Below are 24,014 nucleotides of genomic sequence, written 5' to 3' on the forward strand. Positions count from 1 at the left end.
GGGACAGCTCTTTGGATCTCATGTTGAGAGTTGACAGTAACAGATTCCAAATGCAAATAGCACACTTGAAACGAACTCTGGACCTTTTATCTGCTCTTGGTAATTAGAATAATAAGGGAATAACACACACCAGGCTTTAGAACAGCTTAGAAACCAATTGTCCAATTACTTTTGGACCCTTAACAAGTAGGAAGCATATATGCAAACTGTTATAATTCCTAGGCTGTTCACCTGATTTGGATGTAAATACTCTCAACTAAAAGCTGATAGTCTGCAGTTATAGCACATAATTCAGTAAATTAATTCTGCATTAACGCTACAAATGTTGTACGTTATTGTCCCTGAATGCTTTTAACTCTCTTGAAAAGACTTTATAACACATGCAAATTATAAAGTTTCACTCTGTTATGGTACTTTGCAATGACTCCACAAATCTGATGTATTCTCAATTGTTGATCAACTATAAACCCAACTCAACACTGCATATCCTGCAATGTGACTATTGCGGACACACACATTGCGATTTTAATGTTCAAACGATATATTGTGCAGCCCTACCCCCTGCTCTTACCATTAGTTGCTAGAATGGAATGATGCATAAAAAGAAAGCCTTGCCCACATTCCATATTTTTCAGTTGAAGTACATCAACAGAACTGAGGAAACTTCTAGTTCACATGAACTTTAAGAATAACATTATTTTAAAACTTTCTTTTAACACGATAAAAAAGGGACAGTATTCCACAGTTTTGGACATGCCACTGCAAAGGAACGATCACCCCCCAAATATTTTTAATTGAATTGTTTCCTGAAAGGATTTTTCTTTTGTTTTGTTTTACTGTATCAAACAAATAAAGTCTGGAGAGATTGATACAAGAAACATACATTTAAAAAACTTTTCTTCCAACCCCAAATATTCAACAATATAGTGAACATATTCGCGATGTCCTTCTTGCAAGGAAACGTCACTATTTTACATTTCGTCAGTTTAGTGGCTAATTCCTATGAAAAGGAGGCATGGCACCTAACCCCAGCTCTAAACCCAACCGTCATTGGGGGATAAGCAAATCGTACTAAATTGTACGAATGAGATCATACAAATTCGAATGAATTAGCCACTAAATCAAAAAGTTACAAATTGCCGTGAGATTGTGTTGGAGAAACTCTGCCCTGTTCACCATTAAATGTCACCTAATAACAAATACTTGCATGTCCTTGCTTGAGTCCAAGGAGTCTGGGTTTGGGGGAATTATGCTAGTGGGCTGAATGAGTTTAATCGATTACTCTATTACCTTATTCACTGCTGACTCAAAGAATTTGTCCTTGCTGTCTCTCTTCTTGACAGGCCTGTACAGTCTTCCCTCCTCACAATCTCCAGATTAGTTTGTGGCCGTTGCCAGCATCAAGAGCAATGGCCAGTCTGACAAAGATAAAAAGGCTTAATGATTTGTTTTAAAGTATATGTGTGGTCTCAGTTTCAGCAGTATTATAAATATTAAAGTGTCGTGAAGCTGTATTTTTGCAGAGATCCTTGCAGAATCAAGTGTGTATTTGTTTCCTCTGTGGTGCCTTTGGCCCGTGTGTAAGTCAAATTGTTCTGGCAGCATTTACAGAGCCCCCATATGAAAGCAGTACATGTAGATCTTTGACTTTTGTAAATGCAAACACAGCAGTAAGTTATTTACATCAGTGAGGTGAAAATACAGTCATATCTGCTGGCTTGAGAAAGCCTTGGCTGAATGTTTAAAAGATCTAAACTTGATGTGTAGTGGAAAGAAATTAAGATTTTGCTCATTTCTAGCATGTTTCAACACATTGCTAGTTAGAGTTGTTTGTCTCATATGAATTAATGTGTTTCTAGCATGCTTCAGTATAAAGTTATAATGTTTTAACTAACGAGAATCAGCCAATTTGAAGACTGTGCTAACATTTCTTAGCTTTCTGCCAGCACAATTCTAACATGTGACTAACATGTTTTAGCACATTGTTAGCATGTTGCAATTCTAACACATTACTAGTTACTAGTTGATTTTGTTACTAGCATAAATTAGCATGTTGCTAGCATGTTTCTATCTTGTCTTAGCACAAGGCTATAATTTTTTAACTAGTTGCTGGCATTAATTAGCACAATTCTTGCAAGACTTGCATGATTTAGCATATTAGCGTGTTGTTAGCACAATTCTAGCATGTTTTAACACACTGCTAGTTACTAGTTGATTTTGTTACTATCATGAATTAACTTGTTGCTAGCATGTTTCTAATTGTCTCAGCAATAGCATTAATAACCTAATTTGGAAATTGTGCTAACACAGTAAGTTAATTAATGCTTATAATACAAGCATTATTTAACTTATTGGAAGATTGTGCTAGCATTTCCTAACTTGTGACTACTGTAGCACTCTAGCATGTTTTAACATATTGCTAGTTTGATTGTTACCAGCACGAATTAACAACGTAATGATGCTTTAACTAGTTTCTTATATGAATGAACTTATTTGAAGACTGTACTAAATTTCTTAACTTGCTGCTAGCACAATTCTAGCACAATATCTAATGTATTGTAGAACATTTTTAGCATGTTGCTTGCACATTTATAGCATGTTTAGCACACGGCTTTCATATTTTAACATTTCTAGAATTGTTCTGAAAAGCTACCGTTAGCACGTTAAACATTGTTTAACACATGACTAGTAGTGAGTTTTACATGTTGTTTGTAGCATGTCACAGTTAAAATTTAACATGCTTTAGAATTTAACATGCACATTGCTAACATGTTTCAAGCATCTTTAATTTTTTTGACTCCGAATGCAATTTTATTTGAAATATTATTTTTGGAAGTCGAATCGTAATACTAGTAGTCAAAAGATTTACCGTGGTTTACCTTGAGACAACACTATAATGCCTCAGAACATTCTGTAAGTCTGACTCAACTTTGCGGTCATAGCTTAAATGAAAGAGGTGTGTTAATGTGTTTAAACCATGGGCGTTGCTAGGCCTATTTTAGGGGGGCTGTAGCCCCCCTATATTTCTACTCAGCCCCCCTAAAACCTTTGCAATTAGCTCATAAACCGTACACTAAATTATCTTCCCAGTCCCCTTTAAATTTGATATGAAAACACCGACAGAATTTGGCTCCTCCCCATCTTTTGTTTTTCATTTGATCAGCAAACCACAGCTGTGCAGAGAGAGAGAGCAAGGTGTGCATTTATCGATAGATTGTTATAATATCTACTTATTTGCAGTTCTTTGCTATAGATTCACTTGTATCACTTGTACCCCAATGTCATGGAGGAGCAATCGTATTTCCTATCTACTGTTTCATCGGTGCTCACCTCACAATCACAGCATTTTCCTTGAAAAAGTGGCTCTTATCGGACATTTTGCTATTTTAATTTCAAAATTAACTACAAATATAAAACACATTTTCTGTTAATGTATGTGGCATTAACTATAACTCACAGTCTTGCACAGAAAGGATTAAAAACAGTGACAGAACAACTTAGAGAATGGACTCATTTTAACTGTCAGAGTCTCTGACAGAGATAGAAACATCATGTGTTGTCTTGTATTTATAAAAATCGTATTTGTTATTGTGATTCAGATCATGAAATATGTGAATTAGCCTGTAGGTTTAAAAATATATATTTTAATTTGCCATTTAATTAGAAAAGTGGCAGTTTTATTTATTTAATACATGGAAACTAAAAATTTACTTAAATATAGAAAGTGTTTTTTACTACGGTAGACAGGTGTGTTGAGCCTATTTGGCTCATTCAGAACTCAAATGGCTATCTCTGTTTTTGCAGTACAGTGGAATACTGCTAATTTAGCATACAACCCTACCATATTAAACATTTTAACTTTTATTAATTTCTTACTATTAAATTACTACTTATAAATGTAATATTAAGCTTATACATATATATATATAATTTTCTTTTCATTATTATTTTTTTAACCTCAGAAGCTGAGCCCACCTAAAATGAAAATCCTAAAATAGCCCCTGGTTTAAACATTTGGTCTCAAGCAAAAATAAGCTTAAGTAGATTAATATGTTGGCTTGGCTGCTTAAGGCACAAAAAAATCCAATTAAATTCAAAAATTATTTATCCTGTATAATTTTATTTATATCAATATGATTCCGGCACAAGTCTATGATGAAATGTGCCCTGCTAAAATCCATCCTTCTGAGAGCAGGGGGATTTCTCATAATCTGACTCTAGTTCCTATAAGCCACGTCAGGTGTCTGATGTCATTCTTCTGTACAGCTCAGCATTTTTTTTGTCCATGCTTAATGAGTGAAGATTAGATTTCCTGTGTGGACTCTCTTTTGAGCTGATTTACTTAACATCGACGTTCTAATCCTCTATTTCCCACCTTTATTGAAGCAGCCTTCATTTGTTCACCTCGTTCCCTTCAGGGCCAGTCTGTGTGACTGATCTCCTTCTGTTAGATTGTTTCAAATTAGCTGATTAATTTCTGTTATGATATTCAATATTGATAGCAGGGGGAGGAAAAGAAGCCTGGTGGGGAGGATGCCAGTTATGGCTGACGCATCTATAATCAATTCTTCTAGAGCGATAGCATTGCCAGCAATTCTTCATAATCTTCTCTGAAGTCATTTGTATTTTGAAATTAGAGAGCGTATACTCTACGGTACCATCACACAGGTACAGCTTCTTTCTTGTTTTCTTTTGCATATTGATGAGGTCTGGACTCATGCCTAATTTATTTCTCCCACTGGGATTCAGTCCAAAAAGGCAGATTCCCACTAAGTCGAGGTCAGAGACTATAATATCTGTCTTGTAAGGAAAATTCACTACTTTAGTGTAAGAAGTGTTTTGTTTAAAGGTTAGATTTTTAGAGTGACCCAAAAATATGATCAATGAATTCAAACAACGAAGAACAAAAATCTAAAGTGGTGTGTTCTCTAAGGTTTTGTAAAATTTGAGGTTTTTGGGTCACACTTTTTGTTGTTACAATTGACAAATCATTATGTTAGATCTCTAGCTTAATAAACTACTGATGAGCTGCTTATTAATATTTAGTTATGTAGTCGTTGGGTTTAAGCATTGGGTAGGATTAGGGATGTAGAAAAAGATCATACTTTTTAAAGCACAAATAACCAGCCAGTGTCTTAATAATAGGCAGGTGATAAAGAATTATATGATCAGTTAGTCCTGACAGCATGGTCATTGTAGCTTATTAATCTAAATTAATCCTGTTTTAACTTAATTGTATAAGTTGCGCAAGCTGTTTTAAGTCAGTTTACATAATATAAGTTCAATGAACTCATAGGGCCCTATCATACACCCGGCTCAATAAGGCGCAAGACGTGTTACTATGACCGGTTTTCCACCATGTTGTTTAAATAGCAAATCCATTTGCGCCACTTTGTGGTCTCATGGGTGTTTCAGTCTAGATAAGAGGTGTGTTAAGGCGCATTGTTGGCGCGTTGCTATTTTGAGGATCTAAAATAGACTGCACAATAGACCAGCAGGTCTAAAGTCCAGCGCAGAGCCTTAGTTAGCTGTGTTAGTTGTGCGCCTCGCTTACACATTGCTTAATACACACAGGATGTAGAGCAATAAACAAATATCTTTACAAATGAAAAATAATTAAAGGATTAAAATATTACAAAACATTTTATTTTTTACATGAATATAAAACCACTGCCTTCATGCCTTCTTCATCTCAGGGGGGCTTTTCAGTTTATTCATGACAATTTGCTTTTGTATAATGTTATTATTAGAAGTAGTAGTATTTATTATATGCATATTTATTTTTGTTTTATTAAAAACAAGCTTAGATTTGCCCACCTGTCAGGTTTTAGACCATATGGGGCATAGTATGTGTATTTGCATAAAACTCCTTGAAATAGCAAAGGGTGATTCAGACACGCCCTTAATGCTTTTGCGCCCTGCGCTTTGAACTTTGCGCCTAGATCGATAAAATAAAGCTCATAAGGTTAATTTGATTCAGCGTAAAAATTTAAGGCAAGCAGGATTTTTTTACAGTGTAGTTAATTAATGCTGTATTGGTGATGAGTGTATGACCATCTGAAGTTAGAGTAGAAATTCAGTAAAAACCTTTGAAACAATGATGATTGTTATGAGTTTAAATGACCTTTTTAGCAATCAGTCTAATATGTTAATTTGGTGGTCCAGCAACATTTGTTTATGCGATCAGTATTGAAAGAGTTGTACTGCTTAATAGATAGTAAACTACTATATATATATATATATATATATATATATATATATATACCTATTTATATATATACCTATTTATATATATGGGTGGCATGGTGGGTCCGTGGTTAACCCTGTCACCTCACAGCAAGAAGGTCACAGGTTCGAGTCCCGACTGGGCCAGTTGTCATTTCTGTGTGGAGTTTGCACTTTCTCCTCATGATGGCGTGGGTTTCCACGAGGTGCTCCGGTTTGCCCCACAGTCCAAAGACATGTGCTATAGGGTAAGCTAAATTGGCCGTAGTGTATGAGTGTGTGTGTGTGAATGTGAGAGTGGATGAGTGTTTCCCAATACTGGGTGGTGGCTGGAAGGGCATCTGCTGCGTAAAACATATGCTGGAATAGTTGGAGGTTCATTCCGCTGTGGCAACATCTGAAATAGAGACTAAACCAAAGGAAAATGAATGAATGAATGTATATTTTGTTTATTAATAATGTTGATGTCACTTTTAGTCAATACATCTCTTTGATTTGTTTATGACAATTAACAATTAACAAATCAAATGTAGGATGGCACAGTGGCTAAACGGTTAGTATGGTTGTCTCACAGCAAGAAGGTTTCTGGAATCCTGGCCTGACCAGGAGGTCTTACCATGCATGAAATTTCTATGTTCTCCTCGTGTTTGCAGAGGTTTCATACAGATGCTCCGGTTTCCCCCACAGTCCAAAGACATGCCATATAGGTTAACTAGACAAACTAAACTGGCCATAGTGTGTGAATGCGAGAGTGTCTTTGTTTTTCCCAACGTTAAGTGTTGTACTCTCTGTGCTGAATTGTGTCTGGAAGGGCATCAAAGTGAGTCAAATGTAATCCAAATGTAATGGAAGAAGTACATTCAATTTTAGTAACTACATTACTGAAAATAAATGCACGTCTTAGATTATATTAATTACTTTTGACTTCTTTCTTCTTATTCGAACTACATTTTTGTTAATTTGTAATTAGTAACTACAATTCTACCATCTATAATTCTACAGTCTTGTACGAATATCACCAAGCACGGATAACAAAAGTTTACTTTTTCAGATCCCAAAATGTCATTTAAATAACAGAAATTACATAATGGTATTTAGTAACATAAATTAGGAAATCATAAATTAAATTGGATCAAGTAAATTTGCTGTTGTGTGCGTGTGCGTGTGCGCGTGCGCGTGCGCGTGCGCATGCGTGTGTGTGTGTGAATGAGAGAATGTAAGGATGTTTCCCAGCACCCCAAATGGGTTATTGAGTTCTACTGCATAAAATATATACCAGAGTAGTTGATGGTGCATTCCGCTGTGGCACAACCTGATAATTCAGGGACTAAGGTGAGTGTAATCACCCCCTCACAATCACCCTAAAATTGACAATCATAAGCATCTTTTTTTATATATGGTCACAATTTCTCAGTATCTGCAGTACTAAAACATCTATATTTTAGATCCGAAAACCTGGAAATCAATCTTCAGACACTGCATATGATGAGAGCTCATAATTCAGCTTCTGCAGTGCATAGCAGAAACAGAGTTTGTCAAAGTGCACTGTGGTGTTTATTTATTTATTTTTTGCTATTTGATATTTTGAGAATACATGTCCTTCAGGTGCATCTGGATGTGTTTTTATTCATTTATTAAAGACGTTGCACCAGCTATTGGATTTTTCTATTTTTTAACCAAGACTTTTATTGATTGTATGATGGCGGAGACATTCCCTGACATTTAACTTTATCACATCTCACAACTCACAGTTTGTTGCCTTTCTAATGGTGCGAATCAGGGCAAAACCACTGCAGTCAATTGTGTTCCAGGTCTCCAGGTACCTCCGGACGTCACATCCGAGTATTGTCTATTTCAGGCTCCCTCTAAAATTTTATGTCAGTGTTTTTATCTATGTGATTTTTTTTTTTCCTCTCTGTCACTGTAAATGGGTGTGAGGCCTGGAGAGACTTTATGCTAATGAGACGTTCAGCTATTTTAGTCTCATTTCCCTTCACTCTCCTTCTGCCTCTCTCTTCAGGGATTTTTCTCTTGAGTTTAACTATGGAGAGTCAGGAATTCTCAGAGGAATCTTGCCTTCCTCAAGCCACTATTTTTCACCATAGATCACGAAGCCAACAATAAGCCCAAGAGACCCAATTCCAATTAAGTGACTTAACTTAGTGTCCTTCATGAATATGCATTGACTGCTCTGTGCAAAACAAATCACTGTCAACGAATTACTTCAAATGCTAAAACAAATCAGTTGTAGCTTATTCAGGAGTGAAATAAATACATATATGAAATAAATTTGAAGGAAATAATTTTTATTTACTCATCTTTTGTCTTGCAGGTTTGTGCTGGTGTTTTCCTGCCTGGTTCTGTCGGTGTTCGCAACGATCAAAGAGTACAAGAAGAGCTCAGAGAGCGCCTTGTACATCCTGGTTCGTATCTGATTCTTATTTCACATGGAAGATTCATGATGATGTTCTCGGGCTTTTCTATCAATCACTTCAGATGACAGTGTGCACATAGATTGAAAATGCTGCAGATCATAGTAGATCCTCTTTCACATTTAAATTGAACGTGACTTGTGGGATATTGATGTGGATTGCAGTGAACATGACACTTTATAGATCTGTTTGGGTTGGTGTAACTTGAGTCATTAAGCATTGATACAGTTCTCTTTTAAGATCAAAAGACACAACTTGGACATTGTTGTTTGTCATTGTGTATGAAACAAATGTGTTCTCGCCATGAAAATTCTATTGTATTGCATTATATACTCACTGGCCACTTTATTAGGTACACCTTACTAGTATCGGGTTGGACCCCCTTTTGCCTTCAAAACTGCCTTAATCCTTCATGGCATAGATTCAAGGAACAAGGTACTCAGAGATTTTGGTTCATATTGACATGAGGGCATCACAGTTGCTGCAGATTTGTCAGCTGCACATCCATGATGCGAATCTCCCGTTCCACCACATCCAAAAGGTGCTCTATTGGATTGAGATCTGGTGACTGTGGAGGCCATTTGAGTACAGTGAACTTATTGTCATGTTCAAGAAACCAGTCTGAGATGATTCGCACTTTATAACATGGCTCATTATCCTGCTGGAAGTGGCATCAACAAGGAATTTACGCCCACAGAACTGCCGCTCACTGGAGATTTTCTCTTTTTCAGACCATTCTCTGTAAACCCTAGAGATGGTTGTGTGTGAGTGAACGAGCCTGGTTTCTCTCAAGGTTTTTTTTCTTCACTTCCACCTTTAGTGAAGTTTTTTTTCCCTCTCCGCTGTCGCCACTGGCTTGCATGTTCCGGGATCTGTAGAGCTGGATTTGCTCTTCAGTGTTTGGAGTCTCAGTAGTGATTATTAAACCACACTGAACTGAGCTAAACTGAACTGAACTTAAACACTACAAATTGAACTACACTGTTCCTATTTACTGTGACCTTTTATGTGAAGCTGCTTTGACACAATCTACATTGTATAAGCGCTATACAAATAAAGGTGAATTGAATTGAATTGAATATCCCAGTAGTTTTCTAAAATACTCAGAACAGCCCGTCTGGCACCAACAACTATGCCACATTCAAACTCACTTAAATCACCTTTCTTCCCCATTCTGAAGCTCAATTTGAACTGCTGCAGATCATATTGACCATGTCTACATGCCTAAATGCATAACGTTGCAGCCATGTGATTGGCTGATTAGAAATTTGTGTTACAAGCAGTTGGACAGGTGTACCTAATAAAGAGGCCAGTGAGTGTATATTAAGTACTGAAAGTTACTAAATTTGTTACAGTAGTACGAGCTTGGACCCCCTTTATATGAAGAACTAACCCATTTTCAACAATGTGCTGAATAAATTCTGGTCCATATTGAGATTGAGCATCATATAGTTGGTGTAGATTTGTTGACTGGATGTCTATTATGCGAGTTTTTACCGTTGCCTTTCATCTTGACCTCTAGCATTAAAGGGATAGTTCATCAAAAACTAAAAATTCTGCCATTATATACTCCCGTTTGAGTGTCTCTGAACACAAAATAAAGTATTTCTAAGGATGTCTATGAATGTTTTTATCCCAACTTGAAATGTGTTCAACAGAAGAAAGAAATTCATAAAATATCAGAATTATTTGAGTGTGAGTAAATGGACTAGATATTTTCATTTTGGGTTAATTACCACTTTAAAAGTCAGGTGAAATTAATATAAATATTTTAGGATGTTAGTTTCATTCTGCAAGTTTTAAGAATATCTATTAGCTAGTGTGCTCCAAAACATTGACAAAATTGCATTTAGATAAAATAAAACTGAAATAAACATGTAAAGCTTACAGTTTGTCACTTTTGCCTAAATTGATTAGCAATTTTATTTTTTACGTCACCTCATCAAATCTTGACCAATCAAATGCTTTTTACTATCTGTCATGCCCCGCCCCCTTCAAGAGGCTTCTCATTTGTTTTTCAATTGATGCGCTTGAGCTCAACCACTGTCACTGGCAGAGCTGTCATAAAACAAAATGCTATTGGCTGTTTTTTAAAAAGAGGAGGACCTACTATATGCCCCGCCCTCGCTGCACTTTTCAGTTGAGATTACGTCAAACATTGAATAAAAAATGCACTTTTCAAAGCACATCACTGGACCTTTAACAAGACATTTTCAACCACAGAACTGCTCACAGCATATTTTGGGTTTTTAAAATTAAGACCGTTCTTTGTAAACTCTAGAGATGGTTGTGCATAAAAATCCCAGTAGATCAGCAGTTTCTAAAATGCTCAGACATTAATGAGCAGTTAAACAAGTGGAACTAAATAAAGTGACTGGTAAGTGTATTATATATCATTACAATGCTGGAGATAGTCTGATGCATGCACGTCAGTGAGAAGCCCACAGTTTCTGAAGTGAGCAGGGAAAATTACTGTATTTAAAAAGTACTGCCAAGTCTGGTACTGTTCGCTCATAATGCTGCTTCTTAGGCTGTTTCAACTCATACTGTGCCACAAATAGGTTTGTTTTAAACTAAAAGATGTAGAATTAAAGGTCCCATGAAATTAAAATAAAGATGTTTTTTCAGATGTTAGTATTATTATGTTAGTTTTAAGGATATGTAAAAGCTAGTGTGCTCCAAAGCAGTGATAAAATTCTCATTTATGAGATATAAAACCAGTATAAACCTGTAAAGCTTGTAGTTTGTCACTTTCACCTAAATCAGTGGTCACCAAACTTGTTCCTGGAGGGCCGGTGTCCTGCAGATTTTAGCTCCAACCCTAATCAAACACACCTGAACAAGCTAATCAAGGGCTTACTAGGTGTACTTGAACCACCCAGGCAGGTGAGTTGAGGCAAGTTGGAGCTAAACCCTTGAGGGAACCGGCCCTCCAGGACCGAGATTGGTGACCCCTGCCCTAAATGAATCCATGGTTTTATTCACGTCACCTCATACTTCAGTTTTTCATACTCTCTAGTACACAGGGGTGTCAAACGTATGGCCTGCGGGTCAGATCAGGCCTACAAACGGGTTTAATCTGGCCTGTGAGATGATTCTGTAAAGTATAAAAATGAGCTGCAATTTTTCAGTAAAAGAAACTGCTGCTCCAATTGTGTCCACTGGACACCGCAATAGCAAACTGTTCATTTCATCCAATCCAGAAGCCTGAATCAGCATCAGTTTGAAAGCCTTCTCAGACAGAAAGACCACATCCATGCCCTGCCATACCACACAGAGGTGTTTTCACAAGGAAACATAACTATTTTACGTTTTGTCAGTTTAGTGGCTAATTCGTGCTAGTTCAGTCACATGAAAATGTACAATATAAAAAGGAGACGTGGCGCCCAACCACACCCCCTAAACTCAACCGTCATAAGCGGATAAGCAAATTGTACTAATGAGATTGTACAAATTCATATGAATTAGCCACTAATCAAAAGTTACGAATTGCAGTGAGATCGTCCTCAGGCTCCAGTTTTATGTTTATCATGTTAAAACAAAGAAAACAATCTGAAGTTGTTGTTTTTAAGTTATATATACCATTATTTTATTAGTCCAGCCCACTTGGGAATAGAGTTTCCTCCATGCAGTCCCTGAGCTAAAATGAGTTTGACACCCCTGCTCTAGTATCTAACACTATTGTATTGTACTATAGTATTGATGCACTTGAGCTCTCCCACTCTCACTTGCAGAGCTGTGAATAAAACAAAATCCTATTGGCTGTTATTTATAAAGGGGAGGAGCTACTCTATGTCGCAACTCTACATGTTTCAGTTGAGATTACGTCAAATATCGAGTTAAAAAAGCACTTCGTTTCAAAGCACTTCACAGGACCTTTAAAGTTTTCTAATAGTGAGAGGTAAACAAATGTATGTGTGTGAGGACAACATTATATATCGTGTCAGGAAATAAATGACAGTGTGCATTTAAACACTTTTTTAGTATCTGTTTTTATTTGAACCCCATTTTTTCAGGCGTTTTGCATTATATTTTCATTTACTGTTAGTGTCAGGAACTATTTTTTCTAGTGGAAGGATAGTAATTAATTTACTTCAAAAGGTATGATGTTTGTCTTATATTTTTGAGTTTTAATTTTTATATTGTGTGGTAAACGTTATATAGAATCACTAAGGAACTCAAGGCTGTGCTGTATTGTGAATAATTCACAGCTAGAGCTGCTTTGTGTTGTATTTAACAGCATGTTTTGAACATGAATTACTCACACAAATATAGCGACTCATTCATTATTACTTATATCAATTACTTAGCTCAATTAAAAAGGTCAATATCTGGATAAAAAAACAAAAGTGTTTGGTGTTTTCCAGGAAATTGTGACAATCGTGGTGTTTGGTGTGGAATATATTGTGCGGATCTGGGCTGCCGGCTGCTGCTGTCGCTACAGAGGATGGAGAGGAAGGCTGAGATTTGCTCGCAAACCCTTCTGTATCATCGGTTAGAAAATCATCTGCTCTCTTTCTTTGTGCCTGTTCTGATTTTCTTCTCTGATTTTTTTTTCTTCCACCACTCTCCATTTCTCACTATTCTTCCTGCTCAAGAGACAATAAAATCTGCTTTGCCAACTTTTTTCTGGGGCAGTAAACGAGCAGAGGGTTGGCACTCTCTGAATTACGACACTTGATATGCCAGCGCTATACAGAAGAATAATGCGAACTCCATTAGTGCATGATTTGGAAGAAGAGACGATGCCAGTAAATATGAGACTGATGGCACTTCTGTCAGCATTTAATCACCCTGATGTCAGTCACACATTGATAGTTTTCTTCAACATTTCAGAACAGTTAACTGTCCCTGTAAGAAACTCGTTATTTGCATAAACCGTATGGAGAAAATCTATATCATGCACAGTCAGGGATGGACAGTATTTATGATATATGTATTTCAAATAGGTATTACAGTTACAAAACAGTATTTTGTAATTTGTATTTGATAGAGTTGATGAAAATGGCTTAATATTTTGTATCAAAATACTTTAGTGTATTTTATTTTTGTTGTTTCAAAATACTGTGAAATACTAAAAAAAGTCTACAGTACATGATGGCATCTTAAAAATGAAGTTTTAGGGGAGTGCATCTGCATAAAATAAAATGAAAAACATGCCAAATAAAAAAAAGCACAGATGAAAACAATAGAACAAAGATAAAAGTGAAATAAACAGCGCTGCATAGTGGAGTCTAACAGCATTGAGGTTCAGAAACACAATAATTAATTGGCGAATTAACACCATATGGTCCTCATTGTATAAATAAACAATTTGTTAAAGTGGCAAACTTTAGAATTTCTTGTGCCCAAATGATTTAAATCTGCTTGAAATCTTACAGTCACAGAACTAAAAAAATACATAAAAATAAAAGAACCTATCAGATTAGATCAAGTTTTATTAATCCCAACATTAAATTGCAGATCTTGCGATGTGACTATTGCAGAATGCACATAAGCAATATCGATACTGAAATGAGATATTGTGCAGCCCTAAGTCATACCCCTGGCAGATTTTGACTTAAACTTAATTTTATTCAACCAGCAAGTTTTTTTCTCTTGATCTGCAGATATCATGGTGCTTTTCGCCTCAGTGTCTGTTCTGGCCGCTGGCTCACAGGGGAATGTTTTTGCCACCTCAGCCATAAGGAGTCTGAGGTTTCTCCAGATCCTTCGAATGCTGCGAATGGACCGCCGCGGTGGCACATGGAAGCTCCTGGGATCAGTGGTCTATGCGCACAGCAAGGTGACCAATGACATGCTAGATTTTTGTGTTTTCTTTTATTGCACAATGACTGCATGTATGTATGTACAGTATACTTTATGTTCAAACTAAGAACTAAAGGTACAAAAGCTGTCACTGGGGCGGTACTTTTTATATCTTAGAGGTGCACTTTGGTACCTTAAAGGAAATGTTTTGTAACTCTAGGGTATACTTTTGACTTTTAAGTTTCTATGAAATACTCATTTGCACTTTATAGGCATAAATATGTACCTTTAAGTTACAAATGTGGATTCCAGTGGCAACTTTTGTACCTTTATTTCAGAGAGAACTATATATACACACACACACACACATTTAGATTTTTTTATTAAAAACTGCATTTATTCTAGCCAAAATAAAACAAATAAGACTTTCTCCAGAAGAAAAAATATTATCAGACATACTGTGAAAATTTCTTTGCTCTGTTAAACATCATTTGGGAAATATTAAAAAAAGAAAAAAGATTCAAAGAGGGGCTAATACTTCTGAATTCAGCGTCCATTATATATAAATACATTGGAGAGTTCAGTATAAGTGTATTTGTTTTTTAACAGGATAGTAAACTTATACTGAACGCAAAGGTTTGGTAGGTTACTAGAGTAAGTGAGCATGTTTCCACCTGTCTGCCATGGGTCAGTGGGCAGCAAATTCATTATTATTCATTAATTTCTATTACTGGAAACATTATATCACTCCATTTAGTCTAGGGATATTCAAATATTCACTGGTCTTAAGCACCCGTGAAATGGTCTGAAGCTATTTTGTCTTTTATTCAGATTCTTTATTTTTTCCTTCTGAATAGGAAGTTGGGACTATATGATTTAAAATAGTCTTTTGGTTCATGTCATAACTATGGCTTTCTGTTTGCTATCTTTTATTGTTGGTCAGTGATAGACAGTATTGTCATGATAGAGTATTGTATTATTACTTTTTTCTACCCTGAAATATTACCATGAAAACAGTTTGAGAAATGTTCATTTGTATTTGATTATTGTCTGATTATTGGAGCATATAGAGTGCTCTACTATTCCAAAGTTTTGGATAGTATTTATTTTTCAAAGACATTTATATTTATCAAAAAATCCTATCACAGTTTCCACAAAAGTAATAGTATATAATATATGACGGATCATTCGACAGGAAAGATATATAATAATGTCTACAAAGAAATTACGTCTATTATTTATCAATTTAACTTTCGTTTTAGATAAATGTTTTATTTAAGTACATTATTGATCACATGAATCCAGGAGCTGGGCATTATAGGTATCTTTCTGATTTAAATATTGTCTGACCACAAACTCTGAAATTGTGCATGGTCTCAAATCAAAAGAAATGAACAAAACACACAATTTTTTTTTTCTAGTGTTATGAAACCATGGAGAATTTTTTTATTATATATCTAATCGTTAATAAAATGTTTGAATATTTCATTGAAAAGTTTTCATAAAATTGTAAATTTCTGATTATAGGAGCTGATTACGGCGTGGTATATCGGATTCCTTTGCCTCATCTTGGCATCTTTCTTGGTGTACTCAGTGGAGAAGGATGACAATGCAGAGATGTTCGAGACCTATGCAGACGCCCTCTGGTGGGGACTGGTAGGTGCTACTAAATCTTCATGACCTGAGACTGCATCTAATCAGATAAAACAAGATGATACGACACACTGAAACAAGATATGCTCAAAGATCCATTTGCCATAAACGAATTTGTAGATCATTTCAATCCAAAGCAACTTTTATGATAGAATACTTATTGTAGAAAGGGACACCAATCTGAGATTGATCAGTCAAGGTCAAGATTGATTGACCTTGAAAGGTTGTACTTTAGTAAATACTCATGAGAGTGTGCTGTTAAAGTAACATTTTTAAAATAATAGTTAACAGAATACATTGAAAATAATGATTCAAAGATGATTTCTTGGATTTACAAAAAATGAAGTAGATTTTTACTACATTTTATTTGTTTTAATTTAACCATATTAATTGTTTCCAACAATTTTGCTGAAATAGGTTTTCAGTGTAGTAAAAAAATAGTTTATTTACTCTCAAGCCATCCAATATGTAGGTGACTTTTTTGGTTCAGTAGGACCTTAAAGAGGTTTTTTTCTCATTTTAGCTGCAAACGTGGTTCATGTGCTGTATCATAAAATGGAAGACAATGGTTACTGACACTTTGATAGTCGAAAGAGTATATTTATTTGTTTAAATGTGTTTTTTGTTAGTTTAACGTGTATATTGTGGCAACACACAGATGTAAACTGCTTAATATAACTGTTTGATGCAGGTTTATGCATTGTGTCATATCACTCCGCTCTTAATGTGATTTTTCTGAAGTAATGTTAATGCAGAGATTGATATTAATTCCTGCCTGTTTTCAGATACATGATTTAACCCACAGAATTCAACTCTAAATACATCTCTTTCTATCACTTTTGTCAAGTATAATTATAATTTAGTCTATATTTCATCCACAACACACATCAGGAACAAACTAGTTTTCTATGGTGGCATAAAGATAGCTCACTCACTCCTTTTAGCTAAAATAAACACATACCTTCTGACAATTAATTATATTGTATCAATTAATTCTCTGGCACCTTTAAAAAAAATATCTATTTTTTTTAGGTCACTCTTACAACTATTGGCTATGGGGACAAATTTCCTGTCACCTGGAATGGTCGTCTAATTGCTGCCACTTTCAGTCTGATTGGAGTGGCTTTTTTCGCTCTTCCTGCGGTGAGTTAAAACCGAAACGGCATATTGAACATCTTCAGTACCTCACTTGAAACATGGCTCACACAGATGTTTTTTCTGTGTTGTAGGGTATCCTGGGCTCAGGATTTGCTCTGAAGGTTCAAGAGCAGCACAGACAGAAGCATTTCGAGAAGCGTCGTAACCCCGCCGCAGGTCTTATCCAGGTCATACTGATAACTCAGACATTTTGAGTAAATCAACATTTCAAGGTTGAGCAGGAGTCTGTAGATGTTAATGCATGTTGCTTTTCTTAGGTCATGTTTACACTTGGTATTAACATACATTTTAGTTTTTGTAACAAATGCAGACAATGCTATACATGCAGGTGCAAACGGGGTCTGTAACATAGTATAATGCACTTAAGCGGCCACAGAAGACCTCCTACTCTCTGCCTCCTTACCTAATTCTTAAAAATTATACATTACCTGACAAAAGTCTTGTCGCCTATCCAAGTTTTAGCCTATCCATTGTCACTTAGCAGAAATAATGTACAGTATAGAATATTAAGTCATGGTGCAGTGGAAAAAGAATGAATATTGTGTATGACTCTCATGAGCTTGGAGGACTGCATCCATACATCTCTGTAATGACTCAAACTTATTAATAAAGTCATCTGGAATGGCAAAGAAAGCGTTCTTGCAGGACTCCCAGAGTTCATCAAGATTCTTTAGATTCATCTTCAAAGCCTCCTCCTTCATCTTATCCCAGACATGCTCAATAATGTTCATGTCTGGTGACTGGGCTGGCCAATCCTGGAGCACCTTGACGTTCTTTGCTTTCATGAACTTTGATGTGGAGGCTGAAGTATGAGAAGGAGCGCTATCCTGTTGAAGAATTTCTGCTGAATACCTCAGGCAGTTGATGTTGTCATCCACTCTGCAGATCTCTCACACGCCCCCATACTGAATGTAACTCCAAACCATGATGTTTCTTCACCAGACTTGACTGAATTCTGTCAGAACCTTGGGTCTATGCAGGTTCCAATAGGTCTTCTGCAGTATTTGTGATGATGCCACTTTTCCAAATGATCAACTAGACGTCAAGTTATAATTTGTTGCTCTTACAACTGGGATCAACGACAAGACTTTTGTCAGGTAGTGTAGTGTGTGTCATTAAATCGCAAATATAAAACACACAATGTTCTTTAAAAAGTCTTAGGTTTGAACATGAACTTACAGCATTCTGTCTAGTTTTGTGGCTGTTAGAGCAGAAACAAAAGCTACGGCTCTACTACTTTCACGTTCATATGTCAGCTGTGCAAAGTTATTTCACAACATTTAAAAATATATTTTAAAAAAGACAAAAGTTAAGAAAATAACAAATAATAATAGGTGACATGGTGGCTCAGGGGTTAGCACTGTCACCTGACAGCAAGAAGGTCGCTGGTTCGAGTCCCGGCTGGGTCAGTTGGCTTTTCTGTGTGGAGTTTGCATGTTCTCCCCATGTTGGCATGGGTTTCCTCCAGGTGCTCCGATTTCCCCCACAGTCCAAAGACATGCTCTATAGGTGAATTGAATAAAGTAAATTGGCCGTAGAGTGTGTGTGTATGGATGTTTCCCAGTACAGGGTTGCAGCTGGAAGGGCATCCGCTGTGTAAATCATATGCTGGATAAGTTGGTGATTCATTCTGCGTTGGCAACCCCTGATGGATAAAGGGACTAAGCCGAATGAATAAATGAATTAAACAACAAAAAATTATGAGGTAGAACATCACAATAGATGTTAATTAAGTTGCTCCTTTGCTGTTGTGACAGCTGTACTATGTATGCTAATGCAGTTTCGACACCCCGTTGTATGAGATGGTTCTTTGTGTCCACACCCATCCCCATTCTATAATTAGTGCAGAGACAACAAACTGTTGACATATCTTCTCTATCATAATTCAGCCCTTTTGAGATGTAAGCATCAACACACCATTTAGAGTGGAAGTTGGGTCAAGGCAGACTCATTTCTTACAATACATTCACACACCTCAAACAAATCAGGAACGCAGTAAAAAGAGATGGATTAAATCACCAGGTGTAAACACGAGTCTGCAATATAATCTAACAAAAGTATTTCAATACCAGGTTTAAGTAGGGCTCTAGAGTTATATGACTAAAAATGTTAATTACAGCATATACTTAATAATTCATCACTGTGAAGGTCATGAAAGTTAATTTCATTCATTTTTTTCCCCTTCAGGCAGCTTGGAGGTTTCATGCCACAAACCTATCACGAACAGACCTTTTTTCCACATGGGACTTTTATGCACAGACAGTGTCAGTCCCAATGTACAGGTAGTCAATCATCCTGAAGGCCATTGTAACTGTAGAAGTTTTAATGAAATAGTTTTGTAGTATGCTATTTTTCTCTCAATTACAGTAATTCTCAGTAGAGTTTGGAATATTTTTCCATTAGATTTTATTGAGCAGAAACACTCTTCTCAGCAGTTTATGGCAGTTTGATATGCTGTTGGTACTGTAGGCATTTAAATGTCTGTTCCCCATCCTCCCTTTTCCTATAGACTTATTCCTCCTGTAAATCAGCTGGACATTTTAAGAAGTCTGAAAGGAAAGTCTGCTTTCAGGTTGGTGATTATATTATTTAAATATGTACAAGTAACACTGTACAATGATCAGCATATATGTTGTGTATGACTACAAGAGTTAAAAGTTTAAGACCCAACTGTTAAAAATATGGAGTTTTGTTTGAAGATAGAAACAAATCAAACATTTTAGAGTTTGTAAAACTTTGAGAAAGAAGTAGCCAGTCAGTACACACTGCAAAAAGTATAGGGTTCCACGCAATTCCTTCATGTTGTCCCAAAGCAAATATATTAGGTTAACTTGATGGTTTTTACAATTGTAAAAATTTTCTTTTTTTTTTTTTTTTTTTTACAAATTTTAATGGTCAAAGAGAGTCCCAGCAAAGTGACCAAAAGCCTGAGTTTCACAGACCGCAACAGAAGTCAAAAATTTGATTGAAAATAAAAAAATTTATTTGCTAGAAATAAAACTCAAGAATTATGTTGTTTCAACTCATTTTAAATAAGTAGCTTGAAAAAGTTTAATCAAGCAGCCAAAATATATTTTTGAGTGCAGTAACTAATAGTAAATTAATATAGATTATTATTTGGATCCAATTATGCTGGAGAATCTGATCATTATATTTTACACAAATACGCTCAAAGATTTTTACTCAAATGTAAAGAAATTAATATATTAGAGAAATAGGGAGAAAACAGAAAAAGTGCTGTTACATAGGAATGGAATGATTCACTCTCATGTACTCATGATGCGATTCACAATTTTGAGTTCATGATTTTCATACTTTTTTTTACCAAATTAGAATGACGGCATTAAGTAAATGAAAAGGTGCCTTTTTATTAGACCATTGCTTCACTCTTTTTTGTAAAATTTAAATACACAAAAACTAAATTGAAATTTGAAAACAAACGTTTGTTGTAACAAAATAAATCTCTTAATTTAAACAAAGTCTTTGCTTGCCGGGGAAAACACTTCATGTCATACAAACATAAACAAAACAAAACCAAAAAACTCAGAAAAATTAGTTGTGTAATAACAATCAAACAACACATGGAGAAAGTACTAAACTACTAAAACCTATTTAAGACTTTATATAAAAGGCTTTTTTTGGTGATGGCGGCTTAAAGATACCTCTCATATAGAGAATGAAGACACATGAACTGCTCATGTGTGAGTTTTTCACAGACTTCAACAGAGTGTAAAAATCTGTGGGTCTCGTCTATCTAATCTGATCTTTAATTTGTATTTTAGATTGAATTCAATCAGGTGATTGGCTGGGCCATTCTACAGCTTGATTTTCTTTCTCTAAAAGCATTTGAGAGTTTCCTTGGCTGTGTTTTGGATCATTGTCTTGCTTAAATGGCCACCCTGGTTTTATCTTCATCGTCCTGGTAATGTAGATATCGATGTAGAATTTACAATGAGGAAGGGCAGAGGGTTGCTGAATAACTTCTGAGAGATTTCAGCTGCTGTCTGGGCTTTCACTGCCTTTCTGTACCTCTCTTTCTTCATATGTTCAATACTTTTTCCCTGTGTTATTTCATTTTATTACACATATCTTAATTTGTAATCTAATTATAATTGTTTTCTTTGCATAGATGGATTTATTTGATTGTTACCAACATCTTGGGAAAAATTAAGTCAACGGCACCTTTAGAAATATGTTTTCTGAGAAAAATGGTGATGTGTTCAATACTTATTTTCCCTGCTGTCAACCATCTGAAGGAAACAGCAGACGAACTGAAAGAGATTCAGATTTAATTTTACCAGTAGGTGGTGCTTATGAACAGCAGTCAAATTTTCTTTACGTTAATATGTACCGTTCAGAGGCTAGATGAACTGAAAACACCATGAACATTTCGCAAGAAAGTCGGTTCTACTCAAAGATTTAATCGTATAAACTCCTATGCCAGATGTTTTTGGCATGTAAATTCATTTGTATCATCACATATTTTAATAATTTCAACTGATTCACTGATCATTGTTACATCCCTAAAGTTATGTTTACATGTATTCATTTAGCTGATGCTTTTATCCAAAGTGACTTACAATTGAGAAATACATATGATTCATCAAAAAGAGAAACAAGGAGGAATGAAGGTAAGAGTAAGAGCAAACAATAGGTCACTGTTTATTGAACAGTGTGTAGTCAAGTGGAAACGAGATGAGTTTTGCGCTGTCTCTCCTGAATATTGCTATGAATTTGGCATGCCAGATGGGATTGGGTAGATCATTCAATCAGCAGGAAACAGCAGCTTCAGGAAAACGATTTTGTCTGTCTGGTACCATGGGGTGATGCTCATTTTCCAACCTAGAAATGACAAGGGCTTGTGCATCATTCTCCATTGGGAAGAGTCTTTGCAGTGCAGACTTTGAAGGTCAGTCAAAAATTACCCCAAGATTCCTGACTGGGAGAACTGTTAATGAACCTTGCTGGATGGTGAAATAGTGCCATTTTACTAAGTGATCTCAGTACTTTTGGCCTTTGCTTTTGGTGTTTCCTGCTTTATTCTCAAGTCTTTTTTGCTTAACATTATGTTTTTCTCTCTTTTTAAAAGGAAGGACTCTCAGATAGATGTCACACCGAGGTTTGTCCTCATCAATATTTGACTATACCCAAATCAAAAACCTATTCAAACACCCTTTCTTGACAATCATAGTTTCAAAGCACCATCCTCACATCCTTCAAATGAGAAAACGGCTTCTAGTGCTGTGTTTGATGTCATTTGAAATCACAAGTTTTATTCAGACAACCTGGTTGCACTTTATACCACAGCATTTCCAAGTGCTATTTACAGGGAGCTTATTGAATCGATAGCACATTGGCTCAAAACAATCGGTACAGTTCAGAAATGTGTACAGTCACACTTGAAATGTATTTACTCTATATCTACCCTGTAAAAAGACATGCTAATCCTGTAAAAATCAAGTGCAACCTCATGAAACCAACACATTCCTTCATTTCATTCAGTGTAAAAACATCTACCTCGAACCCTATCATCAGTTTTTGGGGGTTTTAAAGGGGACTACCTCTCATTTTCGGTCCCACACTTGAACATTTTTGACCACTGCTTGTATAATCTTTTCTCTCTCATGACCCACTCCAACCACACTCGCAGTAGTGAGATTTCACACAAAGACACTCTGTGTGGGTGCTGCCCAAGAACCAATAGGTACCGTTGCACACAGATACTAATGTCTGCACGCCCAGATCTCTCTCTCTTTCTCTGTCCAGCATTTGAATTTGTCTCCCTTCCCAGTTTTAATTTTATTATTATTTATAAATGTATTCCCTCAGCGTGTACCATCATCAGCTCAAGTGAAATATTTCAACATTTTTTAAAAGACGTACGTTATAGTGCACATTGGTATAGGTGTTGAAGTATTTTAATCCCCCGCCGGCTCTGGTGGGTTGAGAAATGTTCTGCTTTCATGCATCTCTAAAAAAAAAAAAGTTGTCTTGTTGAAATCAGAGAAGCAGACATTTGTTTAGCTTTGCGAGGAGTTTTGCTTGCAGATCAACCTTCCCCAGTTTAGCATTTACCTTTTTGTTTACCTAAAGCCCATGAGACCATTTTTCTGTGCAAGCTGCCTTGTTTTTTATTGGGTTTCATCAACTTTTTTGTGTGTGTAATGTTACGGCTGTGTGCTTTTCAGCATGGCTACATGCATGTGTTTCATTGTTTTGTTGTTGAAAAGTGTCCACTGTGGCAGCATGTGGGTCTGCTGTTGCATCCAGAGGTTGCGGATTGCATTGCATTACTGAGAAGCACCATTATCCATGTCTTTGCCTATGTAAGTTTGATCTATATTTTAAAAATAACGCAGAAACGACACTTTTAACCTTGATTAGATCACACGATTTTGTCATGATTTCCTTGACATAGGGTGTCGTGGGGAGTCGTAAATAGTTATTCTATAGTTCATAGACAACCGATACCATGTCTGCGACGCCTCACTACATCATCACAGAAAAATTGCCATATTTCATTCATTCCCAATCTTCACAATGAGTTCTGTCACATGTATGACAGTGGACAATAGGAGTACATCATTTCTCGCTTATTTCTGTGGGTACTGCTGCAGGTAATCAAAAATAGGCTGCATATTTACTTATGGGTAGGTCACGGGTGGATAAGATCAACCATTGCTTATGAAACTACTTTCTCTAAAATATTAAGAAGTTTTAAGCAATTTTATCTGATAGACTGGCACAAATATGCAGACATTCTCACAACGAGTTTCTGAGTTTCTCAGCCTTTTGACC

The 24,014-nt window shown here is 36.0% G+C and overlaps 1 protein-coding gene across 4 annotated transcripts in view; it reads left to right on the plus strand.

The window, feature by feature from the left end:
• The window catches only part of kcnq2a (potassium voltage-gated channel, KQT-like subfamily, member 2a), a 50,727-nt gene that overhangs the window by 5,473 nt on the left and 21,240 nt on the right, over nt 1–24,014 (plus strand). For 2 of the 4 annotated variants that reach the window (XM_056463579.1, XM_056463581.1), the window contains exons 2-11: nt 8,558–8,648; nt 13,025–13,151; nt 14,267–14,442; nt 15,933–16,061; nt 17,091–17,201; nt 17,288–17,383; nt 19,404–19,498; nt 19,726–19,788; nt 22,306–22,335; nt 22,867–22,920. In XM_056463579.1, the coding sequence (XP_056319554.1) occupies nt 8,558–8,648; nt 13,025–13,151; nt 14,267–14,442; nt 15,933–16,061; nt 17,091–17,201; nt 17,288–17,383; nt 19,404–19,498; nt 19,726–19,788; nt 22,306–22,335; nt 22,867–22,920 (972 nt within the window). The remainder of the gene's footprint in view (nt 1–8,557; nt 8,649–13,024; nt 13,152–14,266; nt 14,443–15,932; nt 16,062–17,090; nt 17,202–17,287; nt 17,384–19,403; nt 19,499–19,725; nt 19,789–22,305; nt 22,336–22,866; nt 22,921–24,014) is intronic. The other 2 variants (XM_056463580.1, XM_056463582.1) reach the window with 1 other exon arrangement.

The sequence above is a fragment of the Danio aesculapii genome, chromosome 8 (assembly GCF_903798145.1).
Source record: "Danio aesculapii chromosome 8, fDanAes4.1, whole genome shotgun sequence".
NCBI classification, from domain to species: domain Eukaryota; kingdom Metazoa; phylum Chordata; class Actinopteri; order Cypriniformes; family Danionidae; genus Danio; species Danio aesculapii.